The sequence below is a fragment of the Ambystoma mexicanum genome, chromosome 6p, assembly GCF_040938575.1.
Source record: "Ambystoma mexicanum isolate Mex_15411 chromosome 6p, UKY_AmexF1_1, whole genome shotgun sequence".
NCBI classification, from domain to species: domain Eukaryota; kingdom Metazoa; phylum Chordata; class Amphibia; order Caudata; family Ambystomatidae; genus Ambystoma; species Ambystoma mexicanum.
The window spans coordinates 588,424,255-588,447,528 of record NC_090935.1 but is presented as its reverse complement, the minus strand read 5'-3'; the positions used below and the strand labels follow the sequence as shown (position 1 = coordinate 588,447,528).

The window sequence follows — 23,274 nt, the reverse complement described above, 5'->3', positions numbered from 1 at the left end:
AAGGCGAATGACAGTTTAGAAAAACTGCAAGCATCAAAGGCAGCAGCAAAATCCCTAGGCGCTGCAATCCGTCAGACACCTTTTCGTCCCACAGGAACCTCTGCGAGAGGCAAGTCCTTTCGCTTCTACTCCGCATTCGGAAGAGGTAGAGGACGACCGGCTCAAAGGGGACAAAGAACTACCACATGAGGTGGACAGGGTAGATATTCAAAAGCCGCAGCAACAGCAGGCGCCTCTTTACCATCGGCATCTGCATCAGCCACCCCGAAACCACTCTGAGGACTTCCCTCACAAGACACCTGTAGGAGGCAGGTTAACTCAACATCTGGCGGAATGGCAGGCTATCACGTCAGATGCTTGGGCATTGGAGACAGTTGCACAAGGTTACTGCCTGCCTCTCCTACGCATACCTCCGAGTCATCCACCGGGGATCAGCTCTCAAAAAGCTCCAGATCAGCTCCTCTTGCAGGAAATTTTAGACCTGCTAGAGAAAGGTGCCATAGAACCGGTACCTGTAGCGGAGAGGAACAGGGGCTGGTACTCCCCTTACTTTCTCATTCCAAAGAAAGACGGAGGACTGAGACTCATCTTGGACTTGCGAGAATTGAACAAATTCCTCAGGAAAGACAAATTCAAGATGGTAACTCTTTCTCAGATCCTTCAGGCCCTTCAGTTCCAGGACTGGTTGGTATCTCTGGACCTTCAGGACGCTTATTTCCATGTGCCAATCCATCTCAAACACAGGAAATACCTGAGGTTCGCAATTGGCAACTCTCATTATCAATTTCGAGTGCTGCCATTTGGGCTGACCTCTGCCCCGAGGGTCTTCACCAAGTTAATGTTGTTAGTGGCTGCAAGTCTAAGGAGGGAAGGGATTCACGTCTACCCCTACCTGGACGATTGGTTGATCAGGGCTGTATCTTCGGAACAAGCTCAGATCCAGCTAGATCACGTTTGCCACTCCCTTCACAGACTGGGCTTCTCCCTCAATTTAAAGAAGTCACAAATGATACCATCGCAGAGACTCCAGTTCGTCGGAGCGATCCTGGACACTTCCCCGGGAAAAGCCTCGCCACCAGAGGTGAGGGCTCAGGATATTCTACAGATGGTTACCAAGTTTCAAAATGCCCAACGTCTCCCAGCCTTCGACTTTTTGAGGTTGCTAGGCCTCATGGCATCCTGCATTTTCCTAGTGCCAGAGGCTCGCCTGAGAATGAGATCCCTCCAGTGGGCACTGAGAACTCAGTGGTCACAATTCTCAGGGAGAATGACGGACCTTCTTCAGGTTCCCGACAGGGTGGTTCGAGACCTTCAGTGGTGGGCCTGTCAGGAGAACATTCTGAAAGAACAGTTTTGGCAACCCTGGCCGGAGATAACAGTAGTCACGGATGCCTCACTCACTGGGTGGGGAGCCCACGCCAACGACTTGACCATCAGCGGTCGTTGGTCTCCATCGAAGTCCAGACTACATATCAACCTGTTAGAGCTGAGGGCCATCAGACTTGCGCTGAAGGCTTTTTTGCCATCTGTACAAGGAAAGAATGTCCTGATAATGATGGACAACACAGTGGCCATGCATTACCTCAACAAAAGAGGAGGCGTAGGATCACTACCTCTGTGCAGAGAGGCGATGCAGCTCTGGTTTTGGGCAATCCAATAAGGAATCTCTCGATCGGCAGTTCACCTAGCCAGAGAGAAGAACTTGACAGCGGACGCTCTGAGCAGGCAGAGCAGTCTCCCACGAGTGGGAACTAGCTCAGGAAGTCCTTCAAGAGATCTTCGCCCTTTGGGGAACCCCTCGGGTGGATCTGTTCGCCACCAGTGTCAACAGGAAGTGCGATTTGTTCTGTTCAAGGGAAGGGAATTTCCCCCGAGAGGAGCTCTGGGAGACGCGTTCATAGTGGACTGGGAGTTTCCGCTTCTGTACGCCTTTCCACCGGTCCCTGTCATTCCTCAAATGATCAGGAGGTTGAGAAGATTCCGGAAAACCATGATCCTAATTGCCCCGGATTGGGCCAGGAGAACGTGGTACCCGGACCTTCTAGACTTGTCCATCTGCCCTCCAATTCGACTTCCACTCAGAGAGAATCTGCTCTCACAGAAGGGAGGTCAGGTTCTCCATCCAGACATCAAAACCCTCAACCTTCACACTTGGCTTCTGAAAGGCTGAGGTACAAGGATTGGGACCTCCCTGATGATGTTATGGAGGTGTTGCTTTCGGCAAGAAGGCCAGCAACAAAATCTTTATACCGCTGCCGTTGGAACAGATTTTGCAGCTGGTGTAGAGAAAAGAATATCGACCCCTTGTCATGTGGTACACCAATGGTTTTGTCCTTCCTACTCTATTTAGCAAATTCAGGCCTTCAAGTTGGCACCATCAAGGGCTATCTCGCAGCGCTATCCATCTTTAAGCGCACTGCGGAAGAACCATCCTATTTCAAGTTACCCTTGGTAATACAGTTTCTAAAGGGGTTAACTAATGATTATCCCCTAATACCATTCCAGGTTCCCCTATGGGATTTAAACTTAGTCCTAACTTTCCTGATGGGCACACCTTTCGAACCACTCCACTCTTGTTCGTTAAGATTTCTTACCCTTAACTGTTTTATTAATAGCACTTACATCTGCTAGAAGGGTGAGCGACTTACAAGCTCTTTCTTGTAAACCCCCTCATACAATCTTTCACAAAGACAAAGTTGTTCTGCAAGTGAAGGCTAATTTCCTCCCAAAGGTGGTTCCTGAATTTCATATCACTCAGAAGATTACCCTTCCATCTTTCTATCCTCCTCCTGATCCGGGGAAAGAGGAAGAGAGGTTACACAGGCTGGACCCAAGAAGGGCTTTAAGTTTTTACATTAGTAGACTGGCTAGGATAAGACAAGCAGACCAGCTGTTTGTAGGCTACGCAGGTCACAAGCTGGGGTTACCGATAACTAAGCAGACCATTTCCAGATGGATCATTTTAGCCATTTTGGAATGTTATAAACTGGCAGGAAAAGAGCCCCCTCAAAATCTTAGGGCTCATTCGACCAGAGGTATCGCAGCTTCATCGGCCCTCAAAAGAGGAGTGCCGGTTAGAGACATATGTGCGGCTGCCACATGGTCGTCCGTCCATACCTTTACACGGTTTTACAACTTGGATTCGTCCTCCAGTCAAGAGACTAGGTTTGGAAGGGCAGTATTGCACTCTATTCATCAATAAGAGGAAGCATGAAGTCAGTACTCCCACCTCCAATAACAGAATACTGCTATGGGAGCCTATCTAAGATAAGGAATACGTCGGAGGACACAATCCCTTCGAAGAACAAGTTACTTCTTACCTTGTAACGTTCTTTCGATGGGATGTTCCTCCGACGTATTCCTTATCGACCCTCCCATCCATCCCCGCAGTACTACTTCCCTTGTTGTTGCAGCTTACGCTCCTTCAGGGTGATTAGTCTAGTCCAGAAAGAATTATTGTGGGCTACAAAACGGAACTGAGCAACGGACGCTGCGCGCGGCCTTTATAGGCAGGATGACGTCGACGTCGATATGGCGGCTGTCGAGGGACATCGACTCGGCGGACGTCGACGCGCAACACCCTCTAGAGAAAAAATTTTCCGAGGCCAGCAAAGCTGGAAAGAGATATCTAAGATAAGGAATACGTCGGAGGAACATCGCATCGAAAGAACGTTACAAGGTAAGAAGTAACTTGTTCTCCTTGAGCAACCATAGGAGGAGTTAATGCCGGGGCTAATGGAGGGTTAAGGCTAAGATGCTTGAGAGTTGAAAATAAAAACTGTGGGCTGCCTATGTCATGAAGGCAGATGGGGCATATCACTCCAAGGCATTCCAGGAAGAGAAAACCAATGACCTAGATGGTTTGGAAACCAAACTCTGGGGAGAAGTTGAACGGACTCCCAAATCCCGCACTGGAACACCTGCCCCACAGGTGGGGTAGGAACACTTGTCTGTTTGACTGCACACAGTGCTTCGTCAAACATCCCATTTCAACAGGGACAAATCAACAATTGCAGGTCAAGAAACATGGTGTGGTTAAAACTCTGAAAGGACAAACTGCATAAGGCCCTAAAATGTGTGTATATCTTTTTTTTTTTATTGGATATTTATAAGGCGCCTGTAAAACAAATGGTGTTTCAAAGTGCCACAAGACAAAAAAGTGGGGGTTGGGGACAAGGGAGAAAGATAACAATAACAATAACGTTCCTACTTGGCCATGTAACATTCGTAAAAAGTGTGAGGGGGTAGAGGGGAATGCCGGTCTGCGCCAAATGCGAAGAGATAGGGTGGGAAGGGAAGTGCAAGGTAAAGCAGCGAGTGCAAGTGAAAGTTGAGGGTGTAGGAGTGGTGGGGGTGGGCAACAGGAGCTAGGCGAAGGGTATGTGGAGGCCAGAAGGGCAAGTGCCAGGGATTGCAGGGGGTGCGTGTCAACATGAAAAGTGCCAGGAGGGGAGTGGTGCCCTGTTGACCTCGGAGACAACCAGGCAGCCAGTCCCTGTGGTAGACGGGGGTGTTGGCAGGGGAGGTGGAGAGGGGAAGGAAGAAGGTAAAAGGAGGGTTTGAGGAGCTTCCGGAACTTTGGGAGATCCGGCACAAGCCTGAGGGGGCAGGGAGACCATTCCAGGGGGAGGCTCCAGCAGAGGAGAGAGATCTACCCCCAACTCTCTGCTTAGATAAGCAGAGAGCTGCGTGTCCTCTGCATAGCATTGGAAGTGAGGAGAGGAGGAGGAGATCAGGTGGGCCAGAGGGGCAAGGTAGATGGTGAAGAGGCACAGTGAGAGGATGGACCCTTGAGGGACGCCGCAGATGGAGAGTTTGATAGGGGAGAGAAAAGGGCCCAGTTGAACCTGGGAAGATCAGTTTCCGTGCCTCTTGCTACTCTGAAGCCAGACTGATGGTCGTGGAGACAACCAACAGAAACAGATTCTGTGTGTTGGATCAGATGGGAGATGACCAGCTTCTCCAGGAGTTTCCCCAGGAAAGGGGGTAATGGAGATAGGGCAGCAGTTAACCGGGCAGACTGGGTCAGCAGAGGGCTTTGTGAGGAGAGGCTGCACAAGGGAGTGCTGGAGGGCTAGCAGGAAGGAGCCAGTGGCAAAGGAGTGATAACTGAAATCGGCCAAGGAAGGTGCAAGGGAGGCAATGTTGTCCTTGATAGTTCTTGGTTGAGCACGGGAGCACCTGTTTGGAAGAGACTTTTATAGAGAGCTTTTGTCTAGAGACCTAATCCAGTGCTATGGGTGAGAAAGAGGAGGGTAGGAGGGATGCAGATAGGGGGCACAAAGGAGGCCTGAGAGCTGGGGAGGGAGGAGGGAAGGGAGTATACGAGAGTGAGGACAGGATATCCGGAGTTTTGGTTAAGAAGTGTGAGGCCATTGAAGTACAGAGGGTCGGGGATGGCAGGGGAGAAGTGGAGACTGCAGTAGGATTGCTTAGTTCCTTGCAGATTTTAAACAGAGTGCCTGTGTTGTTGGTGGCCCAGAGATGCAGTCTTGGATATGGGCCCTCTTCTTTGAGCGGATGGAGTGTCTGTATTGCCTTTGGAGAAGGAGGCAGGCCCTAGGCCGGTCTGTCAGAGGATGTGCCTGATGCCTACCACTTCCGTTCAGCAACTCTGCACTTGCGTTTCAGGGAGGCTAGGTTGGAAAAAGCAGCAACTGACATTCGCTTCATTGGTCGAATGACGGAGAAGGGGACTGGCAGTGCAGGCAGAGGCTTTGCCGCGGGGCCTTAGAGATCCTGGAGAGAGGACAGGAGAGCATGATCAGACCAGGAGAAGAAGCGTAGTGAGAAGGTTGGAGATGGGATATCTGCTGAAATGAGAGCATCCAAGGTATGTCTGGCTGAGTGCGTCAGAACAGAGGGATGAATGATAAGGGAATTAAAGTCGCAGAGGCTGCAGACGAGTCCAATGGCCGAATGATGAGAGTCAAGGTGAATATTGAACTCTCAGAGGAGGAGAAGCTTGGAGGTAAGAAGAGGTGAGGTTAGACCACTCTGAGAGGAAGAGGGAGTTTGGACCAGGAGACCTGTAGGTGGTCTTGAGAGTCAACAAGAGGGTTGGAGAGACACCAAGCCTGAAGACGAGGTATTCGAAGGAAGGGTAGTTCTGAGTGGGAATGATAGTTTCAGGGAGCCATTCAGGGAAGATCAAAGCCACTCCGCCTCCAGACAGGTTAAGCCTGAGCTTAAAGAGGATCGTGTAGCCCTCAGGGAGGAGTGTGTCGAAAGCAGTGACAGAGCTGGCAGTAAACCACGTTTCAGTAAGAGCGAGAACGCCAAGGTCAAAGTCTTCAAGAAGGAGACTGATTTCAGATGAGTGTTTAACAGCAGAGCGAGAGTTGAGGGTAGCTAGGTGAAGCTGGTTTCCACCTTTTTTGAAGGCCTTCCGATGAGGGGTACATGGTACATGTATGTGGTACACCCTGTTGGTGGTGAAGGGGCAAGAGGAGTGGCAGACAGGAGTGGCAGGAAAAGGGAGGAACTTGATGAGATGGAAGACGCCTATCAAGAAGGAAGAGGTTCGGCTGAGAGCCCTGAGCCATGACAATGCCATTCTGATACAGTAATGATAACTAGAGGATGAGAAGCATGCCAAGAGTACTTCCCATCTGGTGCCACCATTAATGGGCGATGAAGAGAAAGGGGAGAGGACAGAGACCATATAGGGAGTCCATAGGTCCAGAGAGGGATCAACAAAGAGGATGTCTGTGACAGTCTGCCTGGAAGAAGCATTGGAGTAGGTGTCAGCGATGGGTAAGGCCTGAATTGGAAACCAGGAGATCTTTTTTGAATTTATTTTCCTTCGAGGCTTCAAGAGAGAAGTAGGATAGGTGATATGGTAGCAGTTAGAATAAATAGGTGTGATGTAGAGAACCATGGAGGGGAGAGGGCAGAGAGAGGGAAGTCAGAGAGAGAAGAGACTGCGAAACTGCACAATGAACTCACCAGGAGGCCTAGCAACAAGAAAGGTGCATACGAATCGGGTGCACGATGTCACACAGGTCACCGAACTTGGTATTGCCCTGCTCCAGCAGCAAAGGAGGAAGGAAGGAAGGCAACTCAGGTGGGAGGAACATGCCTTAAAACCCCAGTCACAGGGCACTTCATGTGAGCATCAGGTGGCCTAGAGGCAAGACCGGCACAGACGAAATAGGTGCAAGGGAGAGGCAGTCCAGACCAGTGAAGAGAGTCCGCCAGTTGGCCGAGTCGACCCAGTGGCAGGTGAGGTTCTGTGCTGTAGAATAAGCAAATTCTATATCTGGTGCCCAAAAGGCAGCTATGGATTCTTTGCCACAAACCCATGGTGTGGACAAAACACCTACCGCATGCATGATGCCAAAATCTGGCACCATCCGTAACAATAGATGAGGCACAGCATGGTGTAAGGGTGCTCAACACCACATGCAGCTGAACAAACCCTGTACTCCAATAGCCCAATCTGTACTGAAACATGCAAATGGGTTGTTTACCGCACCCATGAAAGGAAAACGGAAAAAACAGGATGTGCAAATATACATGCATGACGTGAACGGTGGTACTTTCCTTTCAACCAAGAAAGCACTGACATGGACAACACTAACTTGAAGGAAGACATATCTATGGTTAACAGTTTTTGACACCCAGACACCGACACATTACTTGCTTTACTAAAGATATAGAAACAATGACTCTGGAGGGGATTGGAGAATTGTTCGGTGTCAATGCATTTGTCTTGGAAGCCAGACAAACGCAGAGCAACACCGGTTTGAATCCCGGTCCCACTCTTCGAGACTGATCTCCGGCATTAAGCACGTTATAAAAGATGAATTTAGTCAATTAACTCTAAAACAGGCCTAAAATAATTCCCAAGTATTTATGAGCGTAAAAAAAGATATGGGCAAGAGGAAGGTGCAGGGAGAATTGCCAGTGGACTGAAACACTACTGCTTATAAGATTCCCCAAAAGTAGGAAGACATTGACACACATGGTTATAAGGAGGAAGAGCACTTCTCAGGAAAAGGAGTGACGTGCAAGGTTAGAAGTCTGTATCCTTCTCTCCCACCAAAGACCAACCAAATCTATCGCTGTAATGAAAAGGGCAACCTCTAGGTTTTACATTAGTAAGCAAGAGGGAACTCAGTGGGTATTTCCGTGTACAAAAGTCGAAGCCAGACATGTCAGTTATTTCATTCCAACTATGGAATCAAGTACGAGCTAAGTACTGTTGGCTGCCTGTTGCCTGCGCCCTTGGATCTTTTGGACTCACTATAGACGCTGCCTCACAGCCTCTATCGACCGGAGCAGCTTTGGAGCCGCTGCATGGACTAATCACAGACTTTTCCTTTGGAGGACGTCTAAGCAGGTAACACCAGCCTGCCTGACTTTGAGGTGATTGCGCGCTCCTTGTGCTCCTGCCTGGAGCCTTGTGAAGTTGTGCGCCATTGTAGTTGTGTGGCTAGTTGTGTTTGTGATAGTGTACTAGCTGGCTAGACCGTGTTTACATTATCCCCTCTCTATCCTTTGAAGGTGTTTCCTGTTGAGGAGGCTCTGCCCTCTCTGACGTGCGACACCTTTCGTTCCCTTTAAGAACTCGCAGTCTGGCGCACCCGCGCCGCCCACCAAGTACGAGCTAAGTACTGTTGGCTGTTCGCGGTGCCCGGCGCAGCGCGGTTCGCAGGGCCTCTTGTGATCCGTCCTATTGTGGACAGAGGAGACTAGGGCATCTGGTAAATATTGAATAGACAATGGTGGTCAGTTTACGCAGCAGCAAAAGCCTTGCTGAGGGGAACTTTCATATAGGGATGAATGCCACAAATCCGGTGCTATTACATGACTCTGATATACAGTCAAACCCAATTGCATCTCACACATCGGTATTTGATGATGGTATAAATAATACAAAAAAACTATGGAATCAGTTACATAGCTGCAACCTACCTTGCAGGCATGTTAATTTTCAAGCAGAAAAGAAATGCAAGCCTTCACCTCAAGGTCCTTTATACATTAGAGCACAGCTTTAAGCAGGCTGATTGTGACCACTGCCAGAAGATGACGTGGAACCCCCAAATGATTAGGAATGTTGGCGAGTACAAGCTGTGGGGACGACAGTTGTGTACTAGTAAACATTGCACAGTCCTTCACCTTGTTATGCTACTATTTATAGCAGCCTTTTATCAGAATGCTGACAGGAGGCGGCAAGCACAAGCAATACTGCAGGGCCGCAACAGTTTCACATCATGCCAACAAGTGGGAGACAATCACCTCATACAAGGGGGTGAATGACCCCATTCATGAGGGTTGCTTTGTCCATTTCATACATACATCCAGAATAAACAAAGAGCACCTTCCACTGCCTCTCACAAAGGTAGAGGCATTTATACAAAGGCTCTAAAAATATGTTATTCAAGGTGGGTGACCATCACAGCCAGTTCAAAGTACTGCCATTTGGAATAAACCCAGCACCATAGGGGTTCACAGTATTGTTGACACATTTAAACAGACATAAATGTGTATTCCTACCTAGACGGCTGGCTAATAACAGTGCCAGCCAGTGCGATTTGCACTGCATGGTATTCATTTTACATCAATTGGGGTTATAAGTAAAAGTAGAACCGTCAAGTCTGCTTCTAATCCTAAGGAATTCCTGGGGGTCATTCTAGACACTCAACTGGAATTTCAGTCAAAGGTGATGATACAGGCCTTTCTGATTGTGGATCCCCGTTTGCAGCAGACATCCGAGTGTCTGACAGAGAGGACTGGAATGAGACTATTGGTCATGATTGCATAATGCAACCACTTGGGGCCTAATGCATGCTACACATGATTTCAAGAATGGATCAGTGAAAAATGGTCCAAGTCCGAGTGTTGTTGGGAGCATCTAGCGGTGGTTACACAAAAGCTTGTCCAATTGTTAAAGTGTGGAAGAAAAAGCAATGTAATGGGGTGTACTTCTGCAGATCCTCTCGTGCAGAGTCCCAATAAACTGCAATGCATCACTAACAGGATACCCTAATGGGGAGCCCCCCATCTCCATTCCTTCATCGTACATGGAGTATGGACTGAGAAGCAAAAGCAAATGCACGCCAAGATCTTCCACGTCACAATTTACACACATGCATATGGGGAACACACGCAAACACACTCTCTGTGTGTATCTCTCTGTCATTGGTGCATAGTGAGCGAGAAAGATAATAGTGGACACGCAGATACAGGCAGCAGGATCACACGTTGGAGGCAAATTAAAACACACCCAGACGCATAGTTGAACACGCATTGGCAATTAACAGGACTTCAGTGAAGGACCCGCATAGTGCTTACTAATCGAGTAGCTAAAGGCAGAACTGGTTAGGATATTTTTATTACTCAGTAACATGTTTACAGCTCCAATTAAGTCATTAACTCTACAAAGACTGCTTTGAAAAAACACTATAAAGCTCTTTGAGCACACAGTTTGATGTTAAGACTTAATAAAGCTACCTCAAATAGGTTGTGTTTTGGGTGGGAAGGGGCAGAAAGTGGGTGAGAATGACCATGGCCACAAATGTGCTTCACAAGCAAACTTCACAAACTATAGTTCCACTATGGTGGTGTATGCCACCTGGTCTCCATGTGACAGACTTAATATTGGCAAAACTGAAAGAAAAGAAAGGTTATGAATAACCGAGCATAAAAGTTGTATTGAAACAAGTGATGACTGCACCTCTTGTCGAGCACTTTTTAGATGGATTGCATAAACCTGAGGAGCTACGAGGGACTGTGCTTTATCAAATAAAAAAAAGGGAAAGATGAAGCAGTTGATACTCTTATTACGTAAAGAACAAGGATTCATTTTTTGACTAAAAGTAATGAAAGGGCTAAACGAAAATGTATTGAATGGTCTAAAGTTTAGCTAAGCAGAAGATGGACCATGGGTTCACTCTTGTTTTAGGTGGTGTACTAGAATACCTTATGGCCAGTACACTGAGCCATGTAGATCCAAGTCTATGCAAAGCACTAAGGGAGAGTTGCAGTAAGTCTACGAGTTGAGCTTTAATAAGACCTTAAAACGTGTAGAGCAAAGTACTTGACTAACTCATTTTGTTATTGTGATGGTGTATATTCAGGTTAGCATGATCATTCCAATGCGAACATTTGAGTGAAGCACGCTTTCACGCTTTCTAGTGCGTTCTATGAACCATGAGTACGGTCACTGAAGAGTAGTGTCAGCACAGGTCGTCGTTGCAGCGCGAGCACGCCCGTGTAATGCACGGTATTATTTTTTATTTTTGTGTTAACCACTTGGTTTTTACAAAAGTCAATCTTCCAACTTGGGACACCACTTTGGTCTCGTGTGCTGAGCCATTGTCGGACTTGAAGGCGCTTCATTCTAAGTTAGTTTGGAGGACACTTGCGACGGGAGTGTTGGCCCTTCTAAGGGCAACGTCCAGGAATTTAGCAGTCATCCTGGACCATCTGGGGGAATCTCCAGCAATTTAGACGATACCAGCGAGTTTCTTCATCCAGAGCGATTTCGTTGGATGTGAGTGGTGCCAAGTATTCTTGTCTTTCTGTTGCTAAGGTTGAGCATGACATGAGAAGATGGTAGATCGTTTCAACTTGAGTTGGATCTTCACATAGGCGACAGTGGGCATCCGGGACACGTGCTCTTGAAGCTAGGATTTCCCTTGTATTGAGTAGATTCAGTCATGCTCTCATAAAGGTATTCCTCAGGTTCTTCTCTGGGAATCTTTCACAATATTTTAGAGGGATCCTCAGTCGATTGTGCGTGGGTGGCAGATGCTCTAGGGATTTGTATTGCAGGATCCTCTCACTAGTTTTGATCCAATCCTGATCTTCTAGTTTCTTTTTTACTCTCCCAGGGTTATTTAGGAGCGTTTCACTGAAACAGGCCACTTCTTCCAGTTTTTCGTGTATTTTTTTTTTCCCCAATCAAGTAGTGGTTTGCAGGTGCCTTTAGTAATTTCAATTTCCATGAGTTGGAAAATCGGCAGTGAACCGGGGGACAACATTTTTCTGTAAAGTTGTACTGCGCTTTGAGTTACCACTGAGGCTATAGACGGAAGGCCTAGGTCCCGTCGAATGGCTGGCATAGGTGTAGATTTCGGTAGTGCCAAGACTGACTTCCAGAGGTAGCCTTCAAGCTTGGTCCAAATTTCCGATGGCAGGGAGAGGTTTGCCGCCATTCCATAGGTTAGTGCTGGTATAACCTTTGATTTATAAAACTGGAGAGCTGGAGACCATGAAAATTTTCCGAATTTCGTATCCACAGCACGAGTTTGAGCTGTGAGACTGTGGATTTTTTCCCACAGCGAATTCAGAAGAGATTTGTCTTTCAGAGTATTGTCAATCATGACACCAAAGTATTTGAATTCTTTCACTGATTCAATTTTAGTTTTATTCAGATACCAGGAATGTGCTGTCTTTAATTCCTTAGTGGTTTTGCAGAAAGAGATGATTTTGGTTTTTTTTTAGTTGATCTTTAGGTTATTAAGATCCATGTAAGCTGATAGGTTGGTAATCTGTCTTTGGAGTCCGATGGCCGTTTGATCCAGCAGGATCAGATCGTCCGCATACCATAGCCTAGATATTTTCACTTCTCCCAGCTTTGGAGGGAAGGCTCGGACCTGGTCTTCTGTTTCTTGGAAGTCGCCAATAAAAGCGATGAAAAGTGCTGGAGCCAGCGGGCAGCCTTGCTTGACACCTCTTTCTGTGGTAATCTTATCGGATAAAGTTCCCAGTTGGCATAGTCGCACTCTGAGTGATGTTTTCTTGTGCAAGGCCTTGATTGGGCCAAGAATTGACATTGGGCAATTCCACTTTTCTAGTTTCGACCATAATTTACTACGGTCCACTGTATCGAAGGCCTGCGACAGATCAATCATGGCCATATGGACTCCAGGGGCACCACCTTTCGCTCTTGCCTTGATGGTATTCAGGATCAGGATGTTTATCGCTGTTCCCGCTCCTTTTTGGAAGCCTGTCTGGAAAATGTCAAGGGCTGGGGATTTCCTGGCCCACTCTTTGAAGTGGTTGAGTGTCAGTGAGGCAAATATTTTCCCAATAATGTCCAGTAAGACAATAGGTCTGTAATTGGACGGGTCCGTTCTGATCCCCTTTTTATAGATTGGTACGAGGACCGCCTCCGTCCAAGTCTTCGGGATTTTCTTTTGTTTTAGGCATTGGTCGAACAACTCACAGATCAAACCCGCCCAGGCTCTGGGATGCTGCTTCAGATCAGAGTTGGTGAGTCCATCGGGACCTTGGGCCCTAGAGGTTTTTAAGCGTGTAATTACGCTCAAAATATCTTCCAAGACAGCTACGTTGATCCAAGGATCTTTTAGACCTCCGTGTTGTGGTAGTGGCACCATCTGCGAGATATTGTGAGGTGGTAAGGCGTAGAGATCAGTAAAGTATACGATCCACTGTTGTTCTGTGACGTTACTGAGGATCTGCGAGGAATTCTGGCCCTTAATTGATTTTAATAGGGACCAGAAGTCACGGCTGCTTTTGGAGGCCCCAATTTTCAGCATGGCCCCGGCGTTGTTCTGGTATAAATTTTGACATTCTTGTTTGAGCCATGCTTTGTAAACTGCTTTCCCCCTTTGGTAGGCTTTCCAGGATTCTTCACTGATGATTTTGGACGCTAGTCTTTTCAGTTTTCTGATTTCTTTGCGCTTGGCTACCAATGTTGCATTGAACATATGAATGTGTGTGGGTTTGTGTCGATTTTTCCCACCGAAGTCCACTTTATGCGGTATCAAGAGCGACAGGTATTCTGGCCGTTGGTCTTCTGAACCTTTGTACGAGCTAGGTTGTTTTTTGCAAAGGTTTTTTCTTACTTCGTTGATGGTTTCCGATGTGAGGCGAATTCGGTTTTGCTGCTTGTTGGTGTCTATCTCAAAGGGGTAGGATAGTCGGTCTTTCACTTCTCCTCTCCAAGATAAGTGGAGGAGATTGTGGTCGCTTTCGGTCCTTCTTTTTACTTTAAATTCCTTGAAGTAAGCGATTAGACCTTCTGAGATAAAAATATAGTCTAAATTAGCGATTGAGGACTCTCCTTCCCATGTGGGGATTTGCACGCCACCATCTTGAAGTGTTGCGGCATTGTAGAGTTGTCTGGACTTCATCAAGGACAGCCATGATTGGCCTCTAACATCTGTTTTTCTCAGGGCTGGGGGCACCATCTTGTCTTCCAAGTGTGTTCCACATTTTGCGTTTAAGTCCCCACAGATGATGATGTTGGGGGTATCATGATTAATTCTGATATCATCGATGGAGTTGGCCACTTGTTTACAAAAATCTTTCGTTGATGTTTTATCAGGATTCCAACATAGGTTTATTATGGCGAGATCAGAGCTAGACTCCCCATTTCCCACCTGATCTTGGTGGTGCCATTGCGCCAGGATGGTTAACGTGCCATACTCCTCACTGATTTTGCTTTTCATTAAGATTCCTGACCCCAATCGTACTGCCGTGAGCAGTCCCACTGAAGGCCTTCCCGCGATGGGCTTCTGAGCTGGGGAAACTTCAATTGTGAATCCCTCGAGAGAAGGTTTGTCTACTATCCATGTTTCTTGGAAACAGATTAGGTCGAATTTGTTCCAGTTTGTATCGCTGGGTTTGGTTAAATGAATATAACCTCTTGTGTTCCATGACGCCATCTGTAATACGGTTTCTTTCCACCGTTGGTCCGCATTAGGTGTGAGATTCTTCGAAATGATGGCGTCATGGGTTGACTGCTAGTCCTTCTTGATACGACCAAAGGTGTCAGAAATCCATTTCCAAGATTTTGATGACGTCGCTGGCATTGGGGCTAGATTAGACTGCACAATCTGTTCATTCTTTAAGCGGTAGGTCTTTGGACTTCTCTCTCGGCGTCTAGAGTAGTTAGATGTCATGTGATTCGTTTTAAGTCCTTTAGGAGGGTAATCGTTTTGTTTATCCCTCGCTTCGTTTCCACGTTCCGGCGCGTCATCTCGTCTTCTGTTTTCCTCTGTGGAGGGGGCTGCTTTCGCTTCGGCATCATGTTTTGCTGAGAACTTCCGTTCGGTCCTTTCCCCCTCTTCTCGCTCTTTTATTCCGGTCCGGAGTTTTTGTAATTTCAGGCCCAGGCGTTGTAGATCTTTTGCTATTTCTAAAGGCCATTCTTTTAGGGCATTTGATCTTACATGTAGATATGCTTTGGCTCTGTGGTCCCTGTGGTATGGTCCCACCAAGACCAGGTCATTGGTTGATAGATGTCGTAATTTTCCGACTTTCGCCGTTATCTTTAGAACAGTTCTTCTATTCAGTACCATGTAGCTGTCTCTGGCCGAAGTTTGCTCCAGCTTCAAAAGGGTCGTTTCAGTAAGTTTTAAGTCTTTTTTTGCTATGGGTTTTATGCGTTTGAGATCTTCTTTATGTGAGTACCTCCGGTGTTTTCTACGGTCTTGTTTTTGCGTTTGCAATGGATGCCTCTCAGGTTCTCTGTTCTGAGAGCGGTTCTTTTCTTTTATTTTTTTTTAAAGCTTCTATGGCTTCCAATCCGGTACTGGTCGTGTTCGAGCGGGGTCTTTCCGGTCGGCTTGTCCCTCCTTGGTCATCGTTGGATTCTTTCGGTGGTGAAGGCTGACCCACTTTTTTCCGGGCACCTGTCGTTATCTGCCATGCTTCTTCTATTTGGGGCTCTGTAATTGCCGTGATCATTTTGACACAATCCGAGGTCTGGGAGCAGTTTGAAGAATCTAGACCGGGGCTTGAGACAGGGGCCCTTGTGAGGCATCAGACAGGTCTTGCTCTTTCTGGGTACTGGTCTTGTCTGGGCCACTGCTTCCTTTGTTTTCCCTTACTTTGGTAGGCCTGGTATCTAGGGAGTTTTCACACCCTGTTTGGGAACTAGTTGCCGCTCTGGCTGAATGGTCTAGTGGCCCCTCTATAGAGATGCACAGTAGCGGACCTTCTGACGAATTTTTGGTACTGGTTGAATTTTTTGAGATTCGTTTAGCGCCAGGACGAGATACTGGCGGTTTAACCAGTCCTTTTGCGAAGATCGGAGCTATATCCTTCTTTTTTTGAACGGCATCTTCCGTCTGGGTACTTCTATTGGTCAATATGTTAGTATACTGTACTCGTGGGTTGATGTTTGACAGTTCTTTCCCTAGGTTTAGTATTCTGTCTTCGAGAGTCAGTCGCATATTTTTTGAGTTCTGTTCAACAGCCGTTACGTAGCCTTCTATGAACGTTAGTTTGTCCTTTAGTGAGGTAATCATCGATGTGTTGTCCTTTAGTGCCTCATGGATCGATTCATATAGCTTACTAAAGGGATTTAGTGCTATAGTAAGGGCAGACATGATGGATAGGAGGTTGTTTTTTTTTTTTTTGATGATGACGTTTCTTTATCAGACAATCCTGAAATGTCGCTTTGCCTTCTCAGTTTTTTCGGAGTGTATAGACCTCTTTCATTTTGATGCTGAAGCAGTCTCTCCGAAAGGTTTTTTTCTGTAGTTATTGAGGTCTCTTGGGCGTTGGCTGATGTTTCAGCCCAGATTCTGTTGCTGTTTGTCTGTATGTGTGGGCGGAACCCAGCGTATTGGTCTTCCCCCTGCGAGAGTCTCGTTCTGAGTTTAGGTCTGTCCCGTGCCTCTATGCTCGAACTATGTACAGGCGCTAGGTCCTGTGGTTGGGCAGTTCGTTCTTTCTCGGACTCTATGATCTGGGTGATGTTCGTAGGACCCTTCTGTGGGTAATTACGATCTTGGGGTCTTGGTGTTAGCGATGGTTCGTCTAGAGGGTAGGGGACAGAGCTAATTTCTTCCATGTTCGGCCCTTCTGTTAATTTCAGAGGTGATGTCAGCTTTGCAATTTCTGATAGTGGTGTAGGTTTGTGAAGGAGGCTAGCCGGGCGAGGCGCAGCCCTTCCTCCTTCCGAATCCCTGTCCACAATGGGTGGGTTGCATGCATGCCATTTGATTCTGGGCGCTGGGTTTCCCTGGTTTGGGTCCGTTTTGCAGGCTTTGTTCACTGGAGGTGGTTCTTTTATCGCCTCCAATATTTCAGCGTCTGACATCTTGTGGTCAGAACAGTTTCCTCTTACTATGCTTTATAAAGTAATCCTTCAGGGAGGCCGATAGCAGCGGTGCTGATAGACCCTTTGCGCCTCCTGATGCTTTTGGGCCGGCTTTCCAAACTTTTTTTGCAAAGGCCTTCCCGTCTGTGGCCTTTCCTTTTGCTTTGTCTTTCATAGTTTTTTTGAAGATTTTTGGTCTCGTGGCGACTTCTTTAGTTTTTTTGTCTCCCCCCCTCCTGGTCAGAGCATGACTCAGGGGATGAAATGGATTCATGGTTTGGTAATGACGTGTCACGTTCCATGGCTTCGGCGTTCTTTACACGTACATTTTCATTGTGTTCCTGACTCTTTGGTCGTCGGTATCTTATGGTTGGTTTGCCGGACTTTGTTATTTCAGTGGGAGATGCTTGGATGGAAACGTTCGGTCCTACTGGTACTTCGAAGACCGAATCATCATTATTTCCCTTCTCGTGCATGTCCGCCACATCTTTTGTTACTGTGGGGCCGGGTTCGTTAAGGCTCCACTTGGTCCATGCCAGTGTCTTTTCCCGGCCGGTAATCAGTGCGTCTTGAATAGGGTTGTTATTGTGGCTGTGGTCGCCAGGCCCCTTTCAGACCTTGATGTTTGTTTCCCTGCCTCGCCACCATACTTTTCCACTACGGCCACTTGCTTTCCCGGCAGCGTGGAATGAGGCTGCCGCTGCGGGGACCTCTGGACGATGGGCTCTTCCACCTCAAGCTCCCCCTGCCAAGCAGACCCCTGTCGAGGCTGTCCTCCAACGGCCTCAGGCAGGATGTCGCTCGTCGAAACGGTGAGCAGGCAGGGGGTTTGAAGGGTGATAGGAGACATTGTCCATTCTGGAGTGCTGGAAAGGTTGGATGCTTTTTTCTGTTTTTCCCCTTCTGTTTCCCCTTCCGTCTCAAACTGTTTTGACGGCTTCATGGCGTTTAGGGCCTCGAGTTCCCCCGAGCCTTGAAGGGGGGAGGAGGTTGCGTGGATCAGGCTGCCCTCGCTCGTCATTCCGGAGTCCTGGGAGGGGAGAGAGGGCGGGCTTATGTTGGCATCAACTTCAGTGCTATTAAGGCGCGAGCCCGGCTTTCTCCTAGCGAGTTCAGGCTGAGATTTTTTGCTGCGCATCCAGCGGCCCGGGTCCGCTTCAGTTGGAGATGCCGGCGCCGTCATGCCGTGTACACCGAGAGCGCTAGCCGTATCAGTATGGAAATTTAGTTTTCAGTTTTCAGCAACAATCTGTGGAGGTTCGTGCATATATTATACGAGTGTGGAGTTGGCTGGTAACTTCAGGAGGCGAGGGATCAGAGATGGTGAGAACGGGGGAAAAAAGGGGGGGGAGGAAGGACGGGGCCGGGGAAGGGAGGGAGGGAGGTAGGGAGGTAGGGAGAACACGGGAGGGAATGGACGGGGAGGGGGTTATGAAAGGTAGCCTTGAGGGCTCTTCTCACCACCTGTCTTCCTGTCCTCCGTCTTCCGTCACCAGACACCGGACACCAGACACACTGTGCCACACACCACGCCACGCTCCACGCCTGCGCTGTGCTTTTATGAAAAGTTCCCAGCAACAGCAGTTGTAGAAGCTGAAGGACTACCACAGTAGTCAGAATCACGGGGAAAAACGCACAGCGGTCTGCCTCCTGACTCCACCAGACACACTGTGCACGGTATTGTTACATGCCCAACAGAATGAATATCAGTTTGCGCCGCAGAACAGCGGTTTCAGATGCCGTTGGTGTCCCGCTCCATTTTTTATTTTGGAACGGTCAGTTCTGCAACTACAAATACCGGTTTGTTTAGAATTTAAGATACTGATTAGCCAAAGGAAGTGGATCACAGAGAATAGTTAAAATAGGATTTTGTTGTTTCCCTTTTTTTTCACTTCGTACCCATAGAGCAATGTAGTCCCATGGTGCTTCACGAGAAAGGGCAAGTCCCCCAGCTCAATATGGTTCTGGATTGGAGGTTCAATGGAGTACAAACAAGACACGAACAGCGTTCATGGCTGGCAACGTGCACTTTACGGATGTTTTTGGGTTTCTAGAACAAGGAAGGTGTCAGAATTATTTATTTACTTCTAGTGTCACCCATTGGTTCTCATTGTAAAGTGGTGGAGTGCTGTGGGCGTTGTGACCATGTAACTGCACTTCAGGATGTTCTTTTGCTAAATTAAAGTTGGACTGATTGAACTCGCACTAAGTGATTTTTAATTGTTTATTATACACTATACTGGGGGATGGGATGCAATCATGTTGGTCTGGTGATTAATTCACAGGAAAACAAATAAGAATTGCTCAATAAATGGTGGTCCTTAATAGACTCTTGTAAAAGGCGATTTTGGGACATGTAGTCCCTGGGTTCTCAATAAGAAGAAAGGTCCTGTTGGGCATCAGAATGTAATGCGCAATAAGATTGTGCCCTCGTTTTGTATCCCTGAATAAGTTCGTCCCTGTGTATGCTCAGAAGCAACTAAACCGTTTGGTTGGTGTTAGAAGATATAGGATTTTGTTTGTATTGTGTAAACTTGTGTGACTGTGTTTTTGTAGAACTGGTTTTAATTGTTGCTGATCTTAAATTCATGTGGTGTTCATGAAATGTTGTATGGATGAAATATGCGTGTCCCCTTTTAAAAAAAAAAAAAAAACAAACTAATGAAAATGGCAAAAAATAAATTGTATTGCTGTTGGCTATTGCACTTTAATTGGTGCTGTTTGACGGTACTGTCGATGAATTGTTGCTTTCTGCACGGTCTTGCACTTTACAATGAGTTTGTGTTTTTTTTTTTTGTATCTTGGTACTTTAGGCCAAAATGTGTACTTATTGAATATGAAGGCATTACTTGTAATACCCAAGGAGGAAGGTGTTGTACAATAAAACCAATTAACTTAACACCAAATGGCACCTTGGAATTTGTCTTATACTATGGCCCAGTAATAAGGTGTGTTCAAAACGCACTCTTTGACTTAGACAAACGGAGTAGGGGAACTCGTGGTCTTTGTTTTTTTGACACACCAATGCGACTTTGCAAATTGCAATAAACCGGTTGCGGGGGTTGCATAGTGATATCACTGAAAAGTTCCCTGAGTTTTTTTGTTTATTTAATTGCAGCTGAGCTGGATTAGCTTCTTTTTATATTGTATAGCGCGGCAACCCCGCTACTTAATAGCTATTTTAGATGGTAAGCTTTGTGAAACAAAGAACAGCTTAAGAGAAAGATGCAGGTTACCTTTAAAGACCACCTGTTGTCCCACTTTATGTAAACATCTTAATGTTTGTCTAAATTAATTTTGGAACCAAAGTTTTGGGAACATTTATTGTTTGTCTTTTTATTTGATATATTCAAAATAACACATGAGGTGCTTGCACTTAATATTTGTGTTTTCACTTTGAGCAAACATGCCCTCCGATACAGATATGAAAGCAGTATTGTCCAAATATATATTTCATTCCTCTTCATTAACCGGGTGGTTTAAAATAGACAGCTGCTTGATGTAAAGCAAAGAGCAGATGGAAAAATTAGGCCCTTAAGCACATTTGTGTTAAGTCCATTTGCTCAGGAGCATCTCGTTTGTACTCCAGGCATCTACAAATTAGCTTCCGTGCAACTACTTGTGAATGCATATATGGTGGTGGGAGTAATCTAGAGATGCTCCAGGCATCTTCTAGACATGTACTGCCTTACTGAAAGTGCCTCTTTTCATGGGACGATTTTAGTTGGTGGACTTGTTCCTTTCTTATTTCACTAGAACACCAAATTTGTGATTGCAAGGGCATGTGTGATTAAAATATTAGAATTGCTTTTTAAACTCACTTTTCATGTTTCATCTTTTGCAGGTGCATGGACTCTACCGCACCACAGGCGCTAGCTTTGAAAAAGCTCAGCAAGAGTTTGCCACAGGTGTAATGTCTAATAAAACTGTGCAGACCGCTGCAGCTAATGCAGCCTCCACAGCAGCAACGACGGCAGCCCAAAATGCTTTTAAGGGAAATCCGATGTAAACAATATGGCCTCAAGAAAACCAGCGACATGCATATTTCTCTGTGACTGTACTCTAACCCAAGCACTATCTTGAAGGATAGTGTTGCGTTGCACACAGCATGTTTACCCTTTGTATTCACATGTGCAAGGGGTAAATCAATTGCTATATTTAAATCCTTCAGTTAATGTACATTTCCGTGACCAAATTATGCTGCCCTTTTTTGAAACCGGTGTGCTAAATACATACTATATTTTCTGGAGCATCTTTATTTCATTGGCATCATTGCAGCTGTGGACCTGAAATTGGCCACCTTGTGTGATCACCATCGGAGATATGTAAATTTTTGAGACGGTTTGTTCCAAAAACTTCCATCTAGGTATGATCTAACCAGCAGATGTGAATTGTTTGACGAAGGTGTACCCTTTCCCAATTTGCAATCAGAGTATTGGAGGACAACATTCTGTGAACGTTGTTTGTGTTGGCAGCAGTCCCAATTTTGGCAGTGGTGAAGATCTACTGCAAACACTTCGAATTACATTGGATCTTGATGTAAATCCATGCTGCTTTATCTTGTTTCTTTTAATTTTTAGGTATGTTATAAATCTGTAAATTGGAATGAATTCTGACGTTTTTTTAAGCATGGCCATATTAATTTGGTTGCACTGCTGATCAGATTTGTATTGCAAATGTATTATTCCTTTGTTATTGTTCTACAATGATTATTGTTAAAGAAACATTCTTTTACAAAGAACGTGTGAAGCAATGTACAGCTGACTAAAATATGTAATCTGCAATTTAAAATAGACCAAGCAATTTGATGGTTTCCAGTTTTACTTTGTGTTCATGTCTGTGGAAAAACACTGTTACACTTACTCATTAATGCACTTCTAGTAATGTGAATGCACCGCTGTGACATGTTAATTTACATGCTGTGTTTTGTGGTATTGATTTTGGAAAATCGATTGTTTTTTTTGTGAATCATGTTGCACAGTGCTGATCTTCAATACAAAGTGTTTAATATGTTTTCAAATTTCCGAGCCCCTTTTATTACGTTTTTTAGGTATTTTGCATAGAATTGGTTTATCAAACCCTACCTTTCTGGTTCCCGTAGTCTCTGTAGAGTAATTGGACCATTCAAAGAGCACAGTAACAGATTGGTTTCACCAATGTCTAATGTGCATTAGAAATATCAACAGAGAACTGTTGTGAAGCATCATAGCAAATCCCATTTTGTGGTTTTTGTGTTTATTTTCCAGTATTATTTTTTCCTCGGATCCTGTTTTAATCATTTCCCAATCATGCTTACTGAAGAAGCAATGTAGACCTTGCATTTTTAGACTGTACGCTGACAGTGTGTATCCCTTGTGCACAGGGTAGGTAGGAGCAGTACTTGGTATTAGCTCTTCTATGGAAGATGGCAAGTTTATTGTTATGGTGTTTGAAATGTTCAGAATATTTATACCAGTGGATGTACATAGTTTGCAGAGCACCCCCTTTCACTTTGATAATGTTGTTCTTAAGATGGGGGGGGAATGGGAGATGTAGTCCTTTTCACAACTGTCATTCACTGTAGCTTTCTTAATAAAAATGTACTGTCCACACCGTGATCTCTTGTGTGGTGATTTGACCAGAATCTCTTTGGCAAAGGCTTTCCTGATAACAGCTATTACAGCATGAACCTATTGCTGAGTCAAACATTTTGAATATTTGACATTTTAAGAATCTTTGTCACATGTATTCTTACACAAATAATGGGTATTCGCCCCTTCTTCCCAAGGGGGCGACTCCCCATGTGAGGCTAGGGCGGTGATTCCACTCTGCAAGACCCTTCCTAGGGGGTCAAGATTAAGTGGGACCTCACTGGGAGAGGCTCCCCCTGTGAGGAACTCCCTAATCCACCTACTATAGCTGCATACATGGGACTGCCTATTGTAACAAATAATGTGACCTCTCTTAATTTGGCTGAAGGCAATGCAAAGAGAAACCCATGTGGAAAAGAAAAGGAAGATGTCTCTTTAACAAGAGACATATACATAACTGGGACGTGTCTGATAAGAGGAGGATAGCCTTATGCGCAAGTTTATACCCCTCACATCATGCCTTGTGGAGGTGGAGCTAAGGCGATTTGCAGATCCTGCGACTTCCAATGAGGCAGAGAGCACTAGTACGAAACGTCAGGGGCCAGGCGTGTGCAGATGTGAGGAAAGCATCTTGAGGAGGAAAGCAGGAACGAGGATATCCAGTGGTGGCATAACCAC

General features: G+C 46.1%; 1 protein-coding gene across 1 annotated transcript in view; it reads left to right on the top strand.

Moving 5' to 3' along the window:
- SCAMP1 (secretory carrier membrane protein 1) overlaps positions 1-22,623 on the top strand; it is a 498,174-nt gene extending 475,551 nt beyond the window's left edge. Inside the window, exon 9 of the mRNA XM_069627423.1 lies at positions 20,871-22,623. Within this exon, the coding sequence (XP_069483524.1) occupies positions 20,871-21,035 (165 nt within the window). The 3' untranslated portion in view covers positions 21,036-22,623. The remainder of the gene's footprint in view (positions 1-20,870) is intronic.
- Positions 22,624-23,274: the final 651 nt, after the last annotated feature.